The 18938-nt window shown below is 42.6% G+C and overlaps 1 protein-coding gene across 1 annotated transcript in view; it reads right to left on the reverse strand.

Annotated features, from left to right (window-relative positions):
• Window positions 1-18938, reverse strand: part of LOC141140001 (uncharacterized) — a 407741-nt gene that overhangs the window by 39257 nt on the left and 349546 nt on the right. Inside the window, exons 20-21 of the mRNA XM_073626689.1 lie at window positions 10902-10955; window positions 10738-10791 (exon numbers count right to left, since the gene is read on the reverse strand). Of these exons, the coding sequence (XP_073482790.1) occupies window positions 10738-10791; window positions 10902-10955 (108 nt within the window). The remainder of the gene's footprint in view (window positions 1-10737; window positions 10792-10901; window positions 10956-18938) is intronic.

Genomic DNA, 18938 nt, shown 5'->3' on the forward strand with positions numbered 1-18938 from the left:
TCATCTTCTTCTCTTCTTCTTCATCTTCTTCTCTTCTTCTCTTCTTCTCTTCTTCGTTTTCTTCTCCGGGCCGCTCCGTATCCATGCTGGCATGGAGGGAGGCTCCTGCTGTGTGACGGCGTCTCCTCGTCTGACGGTTCTTAAATAACGGGGGGCGGGGCCACCCGGTGACCCCACCCCCCTCTGACGCACGGTGACTTGACAGGACTTCCCTGTGACATCACGGGGAATGCCACAGGGAAGTCCCATCATGTCCCGTGCGTGCCCCCCGTTATTTAAGAACCGTCAGACGAGGAGACGCCGTCACACAGTGGGAGCCTCCCTCCATGCATGGATGCGGAGCGGCCCGGAGAAGAAAATGAAGAAGAGAAGAAGAGAAGAAGAGAAGAAGATGAAGAAGAGAAGAAGATGAAGAGAAGAGCGGGAGCCTCCCCCCATGCCATGGGTGCGGAGCGGCCCGAGGAGAAGAAGATAGAAGACGCTGCAGAGGAGATGCAGGACGAGAACGCCGGAGGAAGAACCAAAAGAGCCAGAAGAACCAGAAGAAGAAGGTGAAGGAAGATAGAAGAAAGAAGAAGCATTTAAATAAAGGAACTGTCAAAAACTGTCCCTTGTCATTTTTAACATTTTTGACAGTTTTTTAGTGAAATGGTAGGGGTACTTTTGTACCCCCTTACAATTTCACACGGGGGGCAGGATCTGGGGGTCCCCTTGTTAAAGGGGGCTTCCAGATTCCGATAAGCCCCCCGCCCGCAGACCCCCACAACCACCGGCCAGGGTTGTGGGGATGAGGCCCTTGTCCTCATCAACATGGGGACAAGGTGTTTTGGGGGGCTACCCCAAAGCACCCTCCCAATGTTGAGGACATGTGGCTTGGTACGGTTCAGGATGGGGGGGTGCTCTCTCGTCCCCCCCCTCTTTTCCTGCGGCCTGCCAGGTTGCGTGATAGGATAAGGGTCTGGTATGGAATTTAAGGGGACCCCCAACGTCATTTTTTTTTTAAATTTTGGCAGGGGTTCCCCTTAATATCCATACCAGACCTGAAGGGCCTGGTATGGAATTTAGGGGGACCCCCACGTCATTTTTTTTTAAATTTTGGTTCGGGGTTCCCCTGTGGGGAATTGCCATGCCATTTTTATAAATGAACTTCTATGTGTATTGTCGGACCGGCAATGCAATAGCCGCGAGTAGTTTTAAATGGCTTTTTTCCTTAGAAATGTCATTTTGCTGTCAGACTGTTCTAAACACGGGAAACATGCGCCCTTTTACAGGCATACTATAGACACCCCCCAGCTACGAAATTTAAAGGGATATTACACTTTTATTGTTTGACTTTAAGCATTATTAAAATCACTGCTCCTGAAAAAACGGCCATTTTTAAAACTTTTTTTTGCATTGATCCATGTCCCCTGGACCCAGGTCCCCAAACACTTTTTATGACAATAACTTGCATATAAGCCTTTAAAATTAGCACTTTTGATTTCTCCCATAGACTTTTAAAGCGTGTTCCGCGGCATTCGAATTTGCCGCGAACACCCCAAATTGTTCGCTGTTCGGCGAACTTGCGAACAGCCAATGTTCGAGTCGAACATGAGTTCGACTCCAACTCGAAGCTCATCCCTAGCTGAGAGGAAGGGGTTGCACCCACAAAACACATCCATTGATCCCCCATGATTGCAGCTAGCACATGTTGACATTAGGCAATTTGTGTGCATCTTCTAAATTTGGCTTTTACATCACCCCATCTGCTGAACGCAATATCAAACACAGTTTGTACATACTCATGTCTGATATTGCCTTCACTTTATAAAAGTTGAACTTTGTAAGTTCCAGAGTTGTGTATTGTTTTATGGGTTTAAACATGCCTGTTTTACCTTAATAAAAGGCAATTTCTACTTAATGTGACCTTTAAAAATGTTATACAACAAACATGTTGGTTTGTTCAAAAACACTTTTAGAAACACACATGTGATCGTGCTTTGATTAAAAAGATTAATAATCAACAATGTGTGGCTTCTTCTTTCAATGCTCAAAAGCATTTTTTTGTAATAAAGTTGTTGTATTCAGTGACAATGTGGGTTATTTACTAAAGGCAAATCAACTTTGCACTACAAGTGCAGTTTCAGTGTAGTCTCAAGTGCACTTGTAGTGCAAAGTGTATTTTCCTTAGTAAATAAAACCCAACAGTGCTTTCTAATTTTACACAATCACGCCATTTTCATGACTCCCCAAATTTTGGTCATGGTGTTGAAAATTATTAATATTTTTGTCAGTTATGCATTACATACATTAACAAAAAAAACAAGGTGTGTGTGTAGCAGACCAACAACATAATAATAATAGTTAGCCGAAGAAGAGATTGTCACCTCATGTGTCAACGAAATTTCGTTTGCATTGCTGAAGAAAAAGGCCAAAAAATTAGAACATTAATAAAAGATAACCGAGGAGACAGCTAAAAGAAAGCCAAGCAGTAAATCAAAGCAAATATTTGTTCGGTTTCAAATATATTTTTATTTTAAAAATGTCTCAGACATTTTATGGCATATTGATGGCCCCCCTACCCCCAAAGTATTCCATGTATCTTATACGGACCTCGCGGGCACTCTGGGGGGCAAGCCAGGAAGGTCAGTTTCAAGCGTCGTCAGGGTTGGTTCATTAATATGAATTCCGGCCTCAGGCCCAACTGAGGCAGCATAGTTGAAAGAATTTCTCCTTAAAAAGTTGTGAAGAACACAGCAACACACGATGTGTATCGGAACTGGCTGTCTATTATTCCAAATTTATTCTCCACCACTCTTCTGGCTCTGGCCAGCCGGTAATTAAAAACCCTCTGGTCCGGGGTGAGGGTTCACATAGGGAATGGCTGCATAAGATGGTCCCCCAGCGCAAACGCTTCATCCGCAACGAAGATGAATGGGAGTCCTTCCGCATTGTCTTCTGGAGGTGGCAAGCCCAAACTGCCATTCTGGAGATGCCTGTAGAACTCTGGTCTGGGCGATGACTCCACCATGCGACATCCAGCCATTCTTCCCCACGTCCGCATACAGGAACCCGTAAGTAGCCAACACCACCGCCAACATCACAATACTATTGAACCTCTTGTAATTATAATAGTATGACCTTGACTTGGGGGGGTGGGACTATGTGGACGTGTTTCCCATTAATTGCCCCTCCACAGTTAGGAAAGTCCCACCACTGGGCAAAGTGGGAGTCCACAGTCTGCCATTCCTGTGGGTTGGAAGGAAACTATGGAGTCAAACAAGAATAAAAAAATTAGTCATTTTGCACATAAACATTGAAAGCAGATTAGACACAAACATTCTTGGCCAACATCAATATAACATTGATTTTAGGGAGTATTTAAAGACAAAAGTATAAGGTCCACCTATCAGATTCCTCACCCCCTCTGACGGACCATTGTTAAAATTTTAGGGGGGGGGGATGTTTTGGACAGGTAACCCTCTCCACTTCATTAAGAGATGAATGCCTAAATAATGTGTATTACTTTGGCCAGCCCCTCCTTACTTACACTATTGGCAGCCCACTGGACAGGTAAGAAGTTTCATAATACAAAAATAATTGCCGACCGCCTCACGCAGATATACTGCGGCAGAAGGGCTCGTACAGGCAGAATCACGTTCCTGTACGTTCCCCTTTAAGAGGCGACCAGCGGCGCACGCCCGTGGCAAGCTCCATGAGTCAGGTCATGGGCCCCGCGGACTCGATCACCACGGGGATACCCGCGATCACATCACAGGGAGAAAGAACTGGGAGATGCTAATGTAAACAAGCATCTCCCCATTCTGCCTAGTGACAGTGTCACTGATCTCTGCTCCCTGTCATCGGAGCAGAGATCGGTGACGTGTCACACACAGCCATGCCCCCCACAGTTAGAGACATGCCCCTAGGACACACTTAACTCCCACCTAGTGGTTAACCCCTTCACTGCCAGTGTCATTTACACAGGAATCAGTGTATTTGTATAGCACTGATTGCTGTATAAATGACAATGGTCCCAAAAATGTGTCAAAAATGTCCAATGTGTCCACCATAATGTCGCAGTCATGATAAAAACCGCTGATTGCCACAATTTAAAAAAAAAATTATTAATAAAAATGTCATAAAACTATCCCCTATTTTGTAAATGCTATAACTTTTGCGCAAACCGATCAATATATGGTTATTGCCATTTTTTTTACCAAAAATATGTAGAAGAATACGTATCAGCCTAAACTGAGGAAAAAAATAATTTTTTTATATATTTTTGGGGGATATTTATTATAGCAAAAAGTAAAAAATAATGCATTTTTTTCAAAATTGTTTATAGCGCAAAAAATAAAAACTGCAGGGGTGATCAAATACCACCAAAAGAAAGCTCTATTTGTGGGAAAAAAAAGACGTCAATTTTGTTTGGGAGCCACGTCGCACGACCGCGCAATTGTCAGTTAAAGCGACACAGTGCCGAATCGCAAAAAGTGCTCTGGTCAGGAAGGGGGTAAATTCTTCTGGGGCTGAAGTGGTTAAACGGTACCATTTGAAAGTATTCAGGCAGGCCCTTGCACTACATGCTTTGGGGAATTCATCCATAAATCTGACCACAAAAGCGGTAGGTATAGTGTGTATGGGTTTGGCAAAGTCAGCAGATAGAGGATTGTTATGGGTTGACTTAGCGGTTGGGGGGTGGGAGGGTTCCAAATGAGTTTGGGACCCAAAAAAAAAAGCCTCTGGTACTCTGCCAGAATTTAAGGACACAAATAACATTTGTGCACATTTTAGGGGGTGTTTAGGGTAAAGCACTACTATGGAGCTGACAAAATACATTGTTAAGTGACTAGGCGAGGTGGATATAGGCCCAGGAGAGCATGCTGGGGAGGTAAGTGAAGGCAAATATGTATGAAGGAAAAAAAAAACGTTAAAACATTCCAGCATGCATGAGGTCAAAGGGGAACATTCACAGCATATTACAATCATGGTAATTAGGGAATGAGGAAAGAAATACAATATATTATCAAACATTAAATACAATAAAATGTGATGTTAAAGGATAAAAATCTTACCTTAATATAGTCCTTCTGCAGGACCTGTATGATGGCAGACCCCTAGAGCCTGGGGGGAGATGCCTGGCGAGAACTTGAGGTCCTGCAGGCTTCTCCCCATCGCCAAGTAGCGCAATGTGACGACTAGCCTCTGCTCCGGAGTGATGGCTTGCCACATGCAGGTATCCTGCCTGCTGATATAAGGGGTCAGCAAAGTCAACAAATGGTGAAAAACGGGGTCCGTCATCCTGAGAAAGTTCCTGAAATTGTCAGGATTATTCTCACGGATCTCACGAAGCAAAGGCATGTGACAGAATTGGTCACGCTGGAGCAACCAATTCTTGGCCCATGAAATCCTCCCCACTCTGTTCATGGACTGGGCTTGTGTCAAAGTAAGAACCCCAACACCAAGCCCCTGCACAGCATAAACTCTACGATGAGTACATACACACAACATGGCTTCAAAATGGTTGGCTGGTCAGAACGAAGTAACAGAGCGCACTGAAGAACAGCAAGGCTTGTGAAGAGCGACCTGAAAATCAGCAACGAGCGGACAAGAACACAATGATAAATCAATGCAAACTCACTACACGCACTGAAGACCAGATACAAACCCTCAAGCACAAACTGAACAGCAGAAAAACTAGCTGAAAACCACAAGTCTGAAAAAGCGCAAATCGTCTCTCACCAAACTTTTACTAACACGAGATTAGCAAAAGGAGCCCAAAGGGTGGTGCACTTGGTATTGAACTGCCCTTTTATAGTCTTGTTGTACGTGGTGTACGTCACCGCGTTCTTGACGTTCGGAAATTCCGACAACATTGTGCGACCGTGTGTATGCAAGACAAGTTTGAGCCAACATCTGTTGGAAAAAATCCGATGGATTTTGTTGTCAGAATGTCCGATCAATGTCTGATCATGTGTACAGGGCATTACAGTTACAACAGTTACAGTAAAAAAAAAAAAAAAAAAAAAAGTAAAAAAAAAAATTGTTGTCGTTTTATTGTTTTCTCTCTCTCTCTGTTCTCTCTCTATTGTTCTGCTCTTTTTTACTGTATTTTATTCTGCAATGCTTTATTGTTATTATGTTTTATCATGTTAGCTTTTCAGGTATGTAATTATTTTATACTTTACTGGTTACTGTGTTTTATTGTTAACCATCATTTGCTTAGCAGATACGCCATTCAGTTGCAGTGCAGATTTATTTATCTTGACAGCAACAGCGTTTGCTCCAACGATACATAAAGCCGTGACTCCAGAGCTGTCGGAGGTGATTTCACCACCACAGTTAAAAAAAGAGCATATATGTCGAAGCATGGGGGCAGCAGGGGTGGACGAGCGATTTGCTCCTAACTTTTGGGGTGGATGCCCCCTTGCTTCGGCATATATATATATATATATATTTTTGGCACAGATTGCGTTAAAAAATGTTTTATTTTTTACTATTTTTTTTTGTATTTGCTTTGCAGGTATGATATGTCTTACTGTTATACTGTAATGTTACTTTGTTTTATTGTTAACCATCATTTGCTTAGCAGGTACACCATTCAGTTGCAGCGCGGATTTATTTATCTTGACAGCAACAGCGTTTGCTCCCACGATACATAAAGCCGTGACTCCAATGATGTAGGAGGTGATTTCACCACCACAGTTAAAAACAAAATGGTGCATGTATGCCCATCATTAGAAGTGGGTGGATGAAAGGAGGTATTCTAATGGTGGGCATACCCACCGATCAATCTCTTTTTTTCGTTCAGCCCACATGCTGCATGAAAAAAAAGATTACAATATATGCCCAACAAGGACCAGCAACGTACTGGTATGTTGCTGGACTTTGAGTAGTTATACCAGAATGATGCCTGTGGGTTTAGGTATCGTCTTGGTATCATTCTTTTCAGCCAGCAGTCGGCTTTCATGTAAAAGCATTCCTAGCGGCTAACTAGCCTCTAGACTGCTTTTTCAAGCAGTGGGAGGGAATGTCCCCCCCCCACTGTCTTCCATGGTTTTCTATGGCTCTCCTGTGCCAACAGGGAACCTGAGAATGCAGCCAGTGGTTCCGCCAGCTGACCATAGAGCTGATCAGAGATGAGAATGGTTCCAATCATCTCTATGGCCTAAGAAACCGGAAGCTATGAGCATTTCATGACATTTCATGAGATTTTGCCGGATGTAAACAGCGCCATTAGGAAATTAGGAAAGCATTTTATCACAACGATCTTGGTGTGGTCAGATGCTTTGAGGGCAGAGGAGAGATCTGGGGTCTAAAACAATAAAAATAATAAAAAAAAAATGAAAGGAACAGTTTAAAAATAAGATAAAAAAGCAAAATAAATGTAAAAAAAAAAAAAAAAGCACCCCTGTCCCTCCCTGCTCTTGCGCAAAGGTGAACAGCAAAGGTTGGTCTGGCGTCAAATGTAAACAGCAATTGCACCATGCATGTTAGGTATCACTGTGAAGGTCAGATCGAGGGCAGTCATTTTAGCAGTTGACCTCCTCTGTAAATCTAAAGTGGTAACCTGTAAAGGCTTTTAAGGGCTTTTAAAAATGTATGTAGTTTGTCGCCACTGCACATATGTGTTCGCAATTTTAAAGCATGTCGTGTTTGGTATCCATGTACTCGGTCTAAGATCATCTTTTTTATTTCATCAAACATTTGAGCAATATAGTGTGTTTTAGTGTAAAATTTAAAAAAGTGTGTTTTTTGCCAAAAAAATGCGTTTGAAAAATCGCTGTGCAAATACTGTGTGAAAAAAAAATTAAACACCCACCATTTCAATCTGTAGGGCATGTGCTTTAAAAAAAATATATAATGTTTGGGGGTTAAGTAATTTTCTCATGTAAATAAAAAGTTTCAGAAAGGGCTTTGTCTTCAAGTGATTAGAAGAGTGGGTGATGTGTGACATAAGCTTCTAAATGTTGTGCATAAAATGCCAGGACAGTTCAAAACCCCCCAAATGACCCCATTTTGGAAAGTAGACACCCCAAGCTACTGAGAGGCATGTCGAGCCCATGGAATATTTTATATTTTGACACAAGTTGCAGGAAAAAGACAATTTTTTTTTTTTGCACAAAATTGTCACTAAATGATATATTGCTCAAACATGCCATGAGCATATGTGAAATTACACCCTAAAATACATTCTGTTGCTGCTCCTGAGTATGGGGATACCACATGTGTGAGACTTTTTGGGAGCTTAGCCGCGTACGGGACCCCGAAAACCAAGCACTGCCTTCAGGCTTTCTAAGTGTGTACATTTTTGATTTCACTCCTCACTACCTATCACAGTTTCGGAGGCCTATCACAGTTTCAGAATGGTGAGTATTTTGTGGACCTCACTTTTTGTCACAAAGTTTTGAAAATTGAAAAAAGAAAAAAAAATTTTTCTTTTCTTTCTTAAAAAGTTTGTCATATTCCCGCAACCTGTGGCAAAATATAAAAGATTCCATGGACTCAACATGCCTCTCAGCAAATAGCTTGGGATGTCTACTTTCCAAAATGGGGTCATTTTGGGGGGTTTGTGCCATCTTGGCATTTTATGGCCTTCGAAACTGTGATAGGTAGTGAGGAGTGAAATCAAAATTTTACGCCCTTAGAAATCATGAAGGCGGTGATTGGTTTTCGGGGCCCCGTACGCAGATAGGCTCCCAAAAAGTCTCACACATGTGGTATCCCTGTACTCAGGAGAAGCAGCAGAATATATGTTTGGGTGTAATTCCACATATGACCATGGCATGTTTGAGCAATATATCATTTAGTGACAACTTTGTGCAAAAAAAATAAATTTGTGATTTTCCTGCAACTTGTGTCAAAATATAAAATATTCCATGGACTCAACATGCCTCTCAGCAAATAGCTTGGGGTGTCTACTTTCCAAAATGGGGTCATTTTGGGGGGTTTTGTGCCATCTTGGCGTTTTATGGCCTTCAAAACTGTGATAGGTAGTGAGGAGTGAAATAAAAAATTTACGCCCTTAGAAATCCTGAAGGCGGTGCTTGGTTTTCGGGGCCCCGTATGCGGCTAGGCTCCCAAAAAGTCCCACACATGTGGTATCCCTGTACTCAGGAGAAGCAGCAAAATGTATTTTGGGTGCAATTCCACATATAACCATGGCATGTGTGAGCAATATATCATTTAGTGACAACTTTTTGTAAAAAAATTTTTTTTTTGTCATTATTTAATCACTTGGGACAAGTCTATTTTCCAAAATGGGGTCATTTAGGGGGGTTTTTACTGCCCTGTCATTTTAGCACCTCAAGAAATGAGAAAGAAATGAGGCAGTCGTAAACTAAAAGCTATGTAAATTCCAGAAAATGTACCCTAGTTTGTAGACGCTATAACTTTTGCGCAAACCAATAAATATAGGCTTATTGACATTTTTTTTACCAAAGACATGTGGCTGAATACATTTTGGCCTAAATGTATGACTAAAATTGAGTTTATTAGATTTTTCTTATAACAAAAAGTAGAAAATATCATTTTTTTTCAAATTTTTCCGTTTATATCGCAAAGAATAAAAATCGCAGAGGCAATCAAATACCATCAAAAGAAAGCTCTATTTATGGGAAAAAAAGGACGCAAATTTCGTTACAACAGGTACAACATTGCATGACTGCGCAATTACCAGTTAAAGCAGCACAGTGCCAAATTGTAAAAAGTCCTCCGGTCTTTAGGCAGCCAAAAGGTCCGGGGCTTAAGTGGTTAAAATAAAAAAATTATAGCCTATGAGAAACCTTAAAAAAATGGAAAAGGTGGTCTCATGTATCTGTCTCAGTTCGCAATGCATTATCCAAGAACATAACAATGCTAGCATATGCACCAAAGGTACATTATGTAGGAGTAGAACCTTAAATATTATTGATCCATTCCTATTGTAACTATGTCCACATTTCCACTACAGCTGCTGTTTATTTGGGAGTACATAGAACACTGAAGTTGCAGGCCTCAACATTACACAAGTCTTCCAGAATCTCCAAAATACCTATGTATTACACATTAAATTGGGTCAACCCATGGGTTTCAGCTGACTTATGACTGATTACCAGAAATTCAGTCTATTATATTTGTACGTCTTTTCTTTTAGCCCACCTCACCTTAATGTGGTTATATTTCCTCACAGGTTCCAAAACTACATAGAAGTCATGTTTTCTATGCCATACACTGGCAATGGACAACAAGCTTGAAACAGTTGTATGCAGTTTGGAATAAATGGCTCTATAGTATTAGGTTGTTTGTATGTTTCTGAATGTATAGGTGGCCGCGGGGCATAAAGTAACGATTTGCATGGCTCTACCCATTATCTTTAAATGAGAAGTATCCCCAATTAAGGATTTGTACCATCTGAATAATAAATAAAAAACAGTTTTGAAATAAAGGTGGCCACTGGTGAACTTCTGAAAATTCTGAGGGTCTGCTTGACTCGGCATTCAATGCTATTTGAGTCACTGAAAAAGCATGCAACCACTGAAATCACAAGTTAGTTAGAATTCAACTTCAACTTCACCCCATTTACTATCTGGTTGAACTAGCTAATCAGCTAGCACTTTTAGTAGGAGAGATCAGCATTGAGAACCTCAATCATTTTTTCTTGCAGGCTCACTTTTAATTGTATTGAATTATTTGTCACGGCCTTTTGAAGTGCACAAATCAAAATTATGTAATAGCAAGTAAAGACACTCATGTATGCAATGATTTTTAACTTACTTTTGCTCCTGCTAATCCTTGTTTGCCTTGTACTCCAGAATCACCTTTATTTCCCTATAAGGAAATCTGATTATTTTTGTCTATATAACTGTCTAATTTATTTTGAAATGTCATTTAAAATTGCATATTTAAACTGATTGCAGAAATTAATAAAGGTTCATTACCTTTTGTCCAGGCATTCCTGCTGCTCCAGGTAAGCCTTCAGGTCCAGGCATTCCCTTGATTATAGTAATAAAATATGAGTTTAAAGTCATCTAGCAAATCCCATATTATGATAGGTGGTTCTACATAACACTTAGCACAAAAAAAAACTAAAAAGGAAACAAATATTTATTTTCAATTAAAAACAGCTCTCTACATTTGGATACAATGGTTCTGGCAGGGGTCTATTGTATTTTATTATTACATCAGCCAGTCTATATTTTAACAACAGGTGGCAATGCCAGTAAAATCTAGAATTGTAGGCCACAGTCCTAGCAAAAGTCAGGGGCCTAGGAGAGGGATAGGCCTATTTAATGAACTGTGTAAGGACTGAAATACAGTAAACTACAGCAGCTAATCAGAACTAACTTAAAATCAGACCTGCACAAAACTCATTCTGATTGCTTAATGTTGGCACTCAATTTTGTATCTAGAGCTGTATTATTTGTACATGTTTATTGAAGAAGACCAATACATGGAGTAAAAACACTTGAAATATTATGCTGCTCACTCTGGTCAAAATATTCTCTGTAGTTTTGGATAGAGTCTCTGACCCCATCTCCATAACAGGCTCATATTTGGTATTAAAAACCTGATAGAGGTTTTTACCTTTAACTGCATTACCCAAAACAAAATAAACAGTTTTGCCTGGAGTTGGGCTTTTTTCGTTGTCTTATTTTATTAAGCTATTCCTCCTATTCAGTATGTACTGATAACTAATGACTATTTTCTTCTTTTAGTTAATATCTATTATAATGTTGAAATAAAATCGTTTTCAGCGTATTCGCTGATAACAAGCAGATGTGAGACTTTCATGGATAAGCAACATAGACTGATGTGGCTTACAGGAATTCAGATTGAAATCATAAATGTTTTTAATTTACTTTGTATATATACAGTATATATAGAGTGTCACACAAAAGTGAGTGCACCACTTACATTTTTGTAAATATTATTATTATATCTTTTCATGTGACAACACTGAAGAAATGACACTTTGCTACAATGAAAGTAGTGAGTGTACAGCTTGTATAACAGTATAAATTTGCTGTCCCCTCAAAATAACTCAACACACAGCCATTAATGTCTAAGCAGCTGGCAACAAAAGTGAGTACACCCGTAAGTGAAAATGTCCAAATTGGGCCCAAAGTGACAATATTTTGTGTGGCCACCATTATTTTCACTGCCTTAGTCTGGAGACATGCTTGGCCAGGCCATTACCTTTACCCTCAGCTTCTTTAGCAAGTAGTGGTCTTGGAGGTGTGTTTGGGGTCGTTATCATGTTGGAATACTGCCCTGCGGCCCAGTCTCCGAAGGGAGGGGATCATGCTCTGCTTCAGTATGTCACAGTACATGTTAGCATTCATGGATCCCTTAGTGAACTGCAGCTCCCCAGTGCCGGCAGCACTCATGCAACTCCAGGCCATGACACTCTGACCACCATGTTTGACTGTACACTTGTCATTGTACTCCTCGCTAGGGATGAGCCGAACACCCCCCCCGGTTCGCATCCAGAACATGCGAACAGGCAAAAAACTTGTTCGAACACGCAAACACCGTTAAAGTCTATGGACACAAACATGAATAATCAAAAGTGCTAATTATAAAGGCTTATGTGCAAGTTATTGTCATAAAAAGTGTTTGGGGACCTAGGTCCTGCCCCAGGGGACATGTATCAATGCAAAAAAAAGTTTTAAAAACGGCCGTTTTTTCGGGAGCAGTGATTTTAATAATGCAGTGAAACAATAAAAGTGTAATATTCCTTTAAATTTTGTACCTGGGGGGTGTCTATATTATGCCTGTAAAGGGGCGCATGTTTCCCGTGTTTAGAACAGTCTGAGAGCAAAATGACATTTCTAAAGGAAAAAAGTAATTTAAAACTACTCGCGGCTATAATGAATTGTCGGTCCCGGCAATATACATAAAAGTAATTGAAAAAAATGGCATGGCATTCCCCCACAGGGGAACCCCAAACCAAAATTTAAAAAAAAATGCATGGGGGTCCCCCCAAATTTCATACCAGGCCCTTCAGGTCTGGTATGGATATTAGGGGAACCTCGTGCCAAAAATGTTTTTAAAAATGGTGTGGGGACCCTTCAAGTCTCATAAGGATTTAAAGGGGAACCCCACGGCAAAATTCAAAAAAAAATGGTGTGGGGGTCCCCCCAAAAATCCATACCAGACCCTTATCCGAGCATGCAACCTAGCAGGCTGCAGGAAAAGAGGGGGGACGAGAAAGCGCCCCCCCTCCTGAATCGTACCAGGCCACATGCCCTCAACATGGGGAGGGTGCTTTGGGGTAGCCGCCTAAGCACCAAGTCCCCATGTTGATGGGGAGAAGGGCCTCATCCCCACAACCTTTGCCCAATGGTTGTGAGGGTCTGTGGGCGTGGGGCTTATTGGAATATGGAAGCCCCCTTTAACAAGAGGACCCCCAGATCCCGGCCCCCCGTGTGAATTGGTAATGGGGTACAAATGTACCCCTATCATTTCACAAAAAAGTGTCAAAAATGTTAAAAAAGACAATAGCCGGTTTTTGACAATTCCTTTATTAATGACTTCTTCTTTCCCCGCTTCTTCTTCCACCTTCTTCTGGTCTTCCTTCAGTTTTCTTCTTCTTCCTCCATCTTGTTCTTCCCCTGCTTCTTCCTCTATCTTCCTCTGCTTCTTCCTCCGGTCTTCTCCTCAGGCATCTTCCTCTGGTCTTCTCATCCAGCATCGTCCTCCGGCTTCTTCCCCGCTTCGACCTCCGGATAATCCACCTCAATGAGAGGCTCCTGCTGTGTGATGCTTCTTTTCTTGTGACAGCTCTTATATAACGGAGGACGGGGCCACCTGGTGACCCCGCCCCCCTCTGACACACGGGGACATCCCTGTGGCTTCCCCTGTGGTATCAGAGGGGGGCGGGGTCACCCGTTTACGTAAACAGGTGACCCCGCCCCCTCTGACACCAGGGGAAAGCCATAGGGACGTCCCCGTGCATCAGAGACCATTTCTTGTATCATGTCTGCAGTCTTTGACCGTCTCCTGTACGAAGTCTGTGTGTGCATCAGAGAGGCTCCCCTACAGTTCTCGTTAGTGTATGCTCTTCTTGTATTTTCTTTATTGTTAAAAGATCATGGGAGGATCTTAGGGTAACGAAGACTTCTTAGGGGAGCATCTCTGTGTTTGAGTCATTGCCATCGAAACATTTGTAAAGGGGAGGGGCTGGTAAGATGACCACGCCCATCTGGGGGCGCCAGAAATATTTCTGCACCCAAGTGTCTGTGATCCTAGGATCAGCCCTGGTGCGGCGTATGGTCTGAGCACTGACAGGCTGACCCCCCACCCCTTCAACCTCTGCAGGAATGCTGACAGAACTCATTTGTCTATTTCCCAAAGACAAACTCTGGATATGATGCTGAGCACGTGCACTCAACTTTTTTGGTCGACCATGGCGAGGCCTGTTCTGAGTGGAACCTGTCCTGTTAAACCGCTGTATGGTCTTGGACACCATGCTGTAGCTCAGTTTCAGGGTCTTGGTAATCTTCTTATAGCCTAGGCCATTTTTCTGTAGAGCAACAATTCTTTTTTTCAGATCCTCAGAGAGTTCTTTGCTATGAGGTGCCATGTTGAACTTCCGATGACCAATATGAGAGCGCGAGAGCGATAACACCGAATTTAACACACCTGCTTACCATTCACACCTGAGACCTTGTAACGCTAATGGGTCACATGACACTGGGGAGAAAAATGGCTAATTGGGCCCAATTTGTCCATTTTCACTTAGGGGTGTACTCACTTTTGTTGCCAGCTGTTTAGACATTAATGGCTGTGTGTTGAGTTATTTTGAGGGGACAGCAAATTTACACTGTTATACAAGCTGTACACTCACTACTTTACATTGTAGCAAAGTGTCATTTCTTCAGTGTTGTCACATGAAAAGATATAATAAAATATTTACAAAAATGTGAGGGGTGTACTCACTTTTGTGAGATACTGTATATACTGTATGTACACATGCAAGACACACACACACACACATATATATATATATATATATATATATATACACATATACACAAACTTTTTTTTTTTAGGTTTTCCATATAATGCATCTTCCAGAGACACTCTTTGTTAGGAAATTTATAAACACTTTAGTTGTTCTCTTTAGAACCTAGCCTGTTACTTCCAAGAATAATTTGGAATACAAAACATTTATTCCAAGGTCAAAATTTCCAAAAGGGAATTCCCCACGTCTTGTTCCATCTGGAGTTAATGTAGTTATTCGTATTGCTATTTCAATCTACTTTTCCGATCCAACAATAGCAACAGCTGCTAAATAAGGGTATAGGTTATTTAGAGCTTCAGTTGAACTAATTAAAGTACTATAACATGAATATGTAACAGCACTGAATACATTTAAATTGTCAAGCTATGAAACCATTAAAATGCAATTAAAGCTAAACTTTGGACACAAAAACATTCATTTAAGTATATTCCTCAATAGCCACATAAGCTATAAATCCACTTTCGGTGCACTATGTGCCTTTGCAAACCCACATATTACCTTGTAAAAGTAGTGGTGACATTATCATCGTAATGCACATAGTTTGCACAGAGAGCAGAGGCGTGGGAGGGACCCAACAGGTCCATCCACTGCAGACTGCTCGTAGAAAACTACAGTAAGGCTACTTTCACACTGAGTTTTCCAGGCTCTAAAGGGCTAAAAATAGCGCCTGTAAAGTACCTGAAAAACACCTCCCCTGCCTCTCCAGTGTGAAAGCCTGAGTGCTTTCACAAAGCAGGAGGATTTTCAACACAAAGACAAGTGTGTGTTGCCTACAGACAAGTATGGTGGTGGGAGTGTCATGGTCTGGGGCTGCATAAATGCTGCCCACACTGGGGAGCTACAGTTCATTGAGGGAACCATGAATGCCAACATGTACTGTGACATACTGAAGCAAAGCATGATCCCCTCCTTTCGGAGAGTGGACCTCAAGGCAGTATTACAACATGCACACATCAAACACACCTCCAAGATGACCACTGCCTTGCTAAAGAAGCTAAGGGTAAAGGTGATGGACTGGCCAAGCATGTCTCCAGACCTAAACCCTATTAAGCATCTGTGGGGCATCCTCAAATGGAAGGTGGAGGAGTGCAAGGTCTCTAACATCCACCAGCTCCATGATGCCATCATGGAGGAGTAGAAGAGGGCTCCAGTGGCAACCTGTGAAGCTCTGGTGAACTCCATGCTCAAGAAGGTTAAGGCAGTGCTGGAAAATAAGGGGTGTACTCACTTTTGTTGCCAGCGGTTTAGACATTAATGGCTATGTGTTGAGTTATTTTGAGGGAACAGCAAATTTACACTGGTATACAACCTGTACACTCACTACTTTACATTGTAGCGAAGTGTAATTTCTTCAGTGTTGTCACATGAAAAGATATAATAACAGTTTGCATGCGCGAGAGTTCCGAGATGGCGCCTAAGCCTGGAGCTCTGCACCTCACCATCTCAGAGCCTTTCCGACCCGCTCAACAGCCATAGAAATGGCTCAGGAGAACCCCCAAGTACCGGAGAACAACCCCATATGCTGGGATCCAGAGAAGCCTGATCCCCGAATTCGCTGCCTCCACCCACGCCGGGTGTACCAAGATGGCCGCCGCTGCTGCTGCACAACACCATGCTTCACTTAAAGAATCCTCCCTGGAACACAGGCAAGTGCTGACTCCCGCCCTTCTCCACATCATCCTGGCCCACACAGTGCAGGAGGGCAGGCTCAGACCCCCTCGCCGGCCTCCACAGAGTCCCTTCTCAGCTGCACGTTTGGAGAGCAGGCCTTCTCCCTGGCAGGCCCGATGGCTTCCATTTATGCCGCTCCTACCCCCCTCAGCCCATCGACACAGAACACCCAGCTTATGATGGAGGATCTCTTCTCTAAATTCTCCATTCTCCTTGAAAGGGGTCTAGAGGCCACAGCAGCTAAAATAACAGGAGACATCAAAACAGACCTGCAGAATATTGGCTCCAGAATGAAGGCCAGTGAAGGAAAGCTAGAACAGACTGCTGCAGTCTCCCACCAGAACTCTGACCTGATTCAATCCCTCCAAGACCAATTAGATACAGCAAACTCACGCATAGATGATTTGGAGAACAGATCTCAGAGGCTGAACTTTAGGATCAGGGGCTTACCGGAATAGGTCATAGATGTCGCTGCGGCAACCCAGGACCTTATGAGAGAACTGATCCCGAACATTCCAACAGCACGTCTGGAACTGGACCGGGTTCATCGTGCCCTGGGACCCCTCAGGAAAGACGGTTCCCCTAGGGACATTATTGCCAAACCACATTATTATGAAGTCAAAGAAGCTGTCATGAAACAGGCCCGGTCCCTCCCACAAGTCTCCTGCCAAGGTCATGTAGTTCAAATTTATGGTGACATTTCTCCCTCCACCATACAGTGCAGAAGAATGCTGAAACCCTTGCTATCCACAATGACTCAGAAGGAAATCAAGTACAAATGGGCCTTTCCATTTGCGGTCAAATTTGCTCTCAAGGGACAGAACCACTCCTTCTCCAACTTTATATCAGGAGAGAAGCTACTGCTCAACCTGAGGATAATCTTGCAAGAAATGGATATGGAAGCATCCCCCCTCCTCTGGCTCCAACAAACGACCCCCTCCGGCTGGCTCCTCAAACCCTCTATGGTCCAAGAATAAGTCCAGAAGATCCTCCCACCATGGTCCACCATGACCACACGACCTCTTCACTTTTTGTATCTCCGGATGTCAACTTCTATCGATATTGACTGACTTCCTGATAGAAGATCTGACTCTCTCCCACTTTTTTTAGAGTACTTTTCACCCACTGATGTGCCTCCACTGACAGGGGACAATAGAAAATTTGAAATTTTCCTAGCTGGACAATTCTTCTTCCATTTTTTCTTTTTTTATGGTTGTTCTAATGTTCAAGCTCGGTTCCCCACTGCTCCACCTCCACTCTCTGCACTGTAGAGAATTGGAGAGCGGAGCGCTCTAGATGGGGTACAGTTAGGGTTCGGAAAACTCACATCTTTGTTTCAATTATTATAACCTGTTTTTGCTGGCTTGACTTTAGCGTCACATTTAACATTCAAAACAGGTTATAGGGCGCTCTGAGTTGGGGCGGAATGCATGTGCTTCCACCTATCCCTTAGTCTCCCACGGGGTACTGGGGGATAGGAAGTCCAACTACGGTTGGATTATTGATTTTGATTTTTCTCACATGTTATAGTGAGATGATGGGGGGTCCTCTCTCCTCCCTGGGCTCTATGTAGCCCCGGGGGGAGGGAACTCTCCCGTTTCTTTCTTCTCTTTTCTTTCCTTTTCTTGTCTTTCGTCTATCCTCCCTTCCTTCCCCAATACACGGAACATCACTCAAAGGTTTTTCTCATTTCAGCCCACTACAGAGGTTTATCCCCTCGACCAGGGGCTCCTATCGTGGACAAGACACCGCATCCACTATCAGCGTGGCTCCCGATCATTTCAGAAATGGTAAGTGACGGAGGGTTCTGCAGCACTCACTTTCTCTGGTCTCATGGCTGATCTCTCACCGGGCACTTTAAGGGTTGCTACCCACAATGTTCAGGGACTAAATTCACCCGTCAAAAGACGGAAATTTTTTAACTTCTATAAATCTTCTAAATTGGATATCGTTCTAATGCAGGAAACTCATTTCCCGGCTAAATATTGTCCTAAGTTCCTCCACTCCCATTATTCAAATTTTTATCTGGCCAGTGCAGAAAATAAGTCCAAGGGGGTAGCCATAGCTTTTGCCAAAACTTGCAACTTTAGCTGGATTGCAGACATTAAAGACCCAAATGGGAGGTTTCTCTTAGTTAAGGGTGAAATAGATGGACAGATCTACTCCCTAGTCTCCTACTATACCCCTAATAAGGGCCAAGCTAATTTTTTTCAGAACCTTCTGAACGTTCTCTCCCCGGCACTAGAAGGTACAGTGATTTTTGGTGGTGACTCAAACA

Source organism: Aquarana catesbeiana, linkage group LG04, assembly GCF_042186555.1.
Source record: "Aquarana catesbeiana isolate 2022-GZ linkage group LG04, ASM4218655v1, whole genome shotgun sequence".
In the NCBI taxonomy this organism is placed as follows: Eukaryota; Metazoa; Chordata; class Amphibia; order Anura; family Ranidae; genus Aquarana; species Aquarana catesbeiana.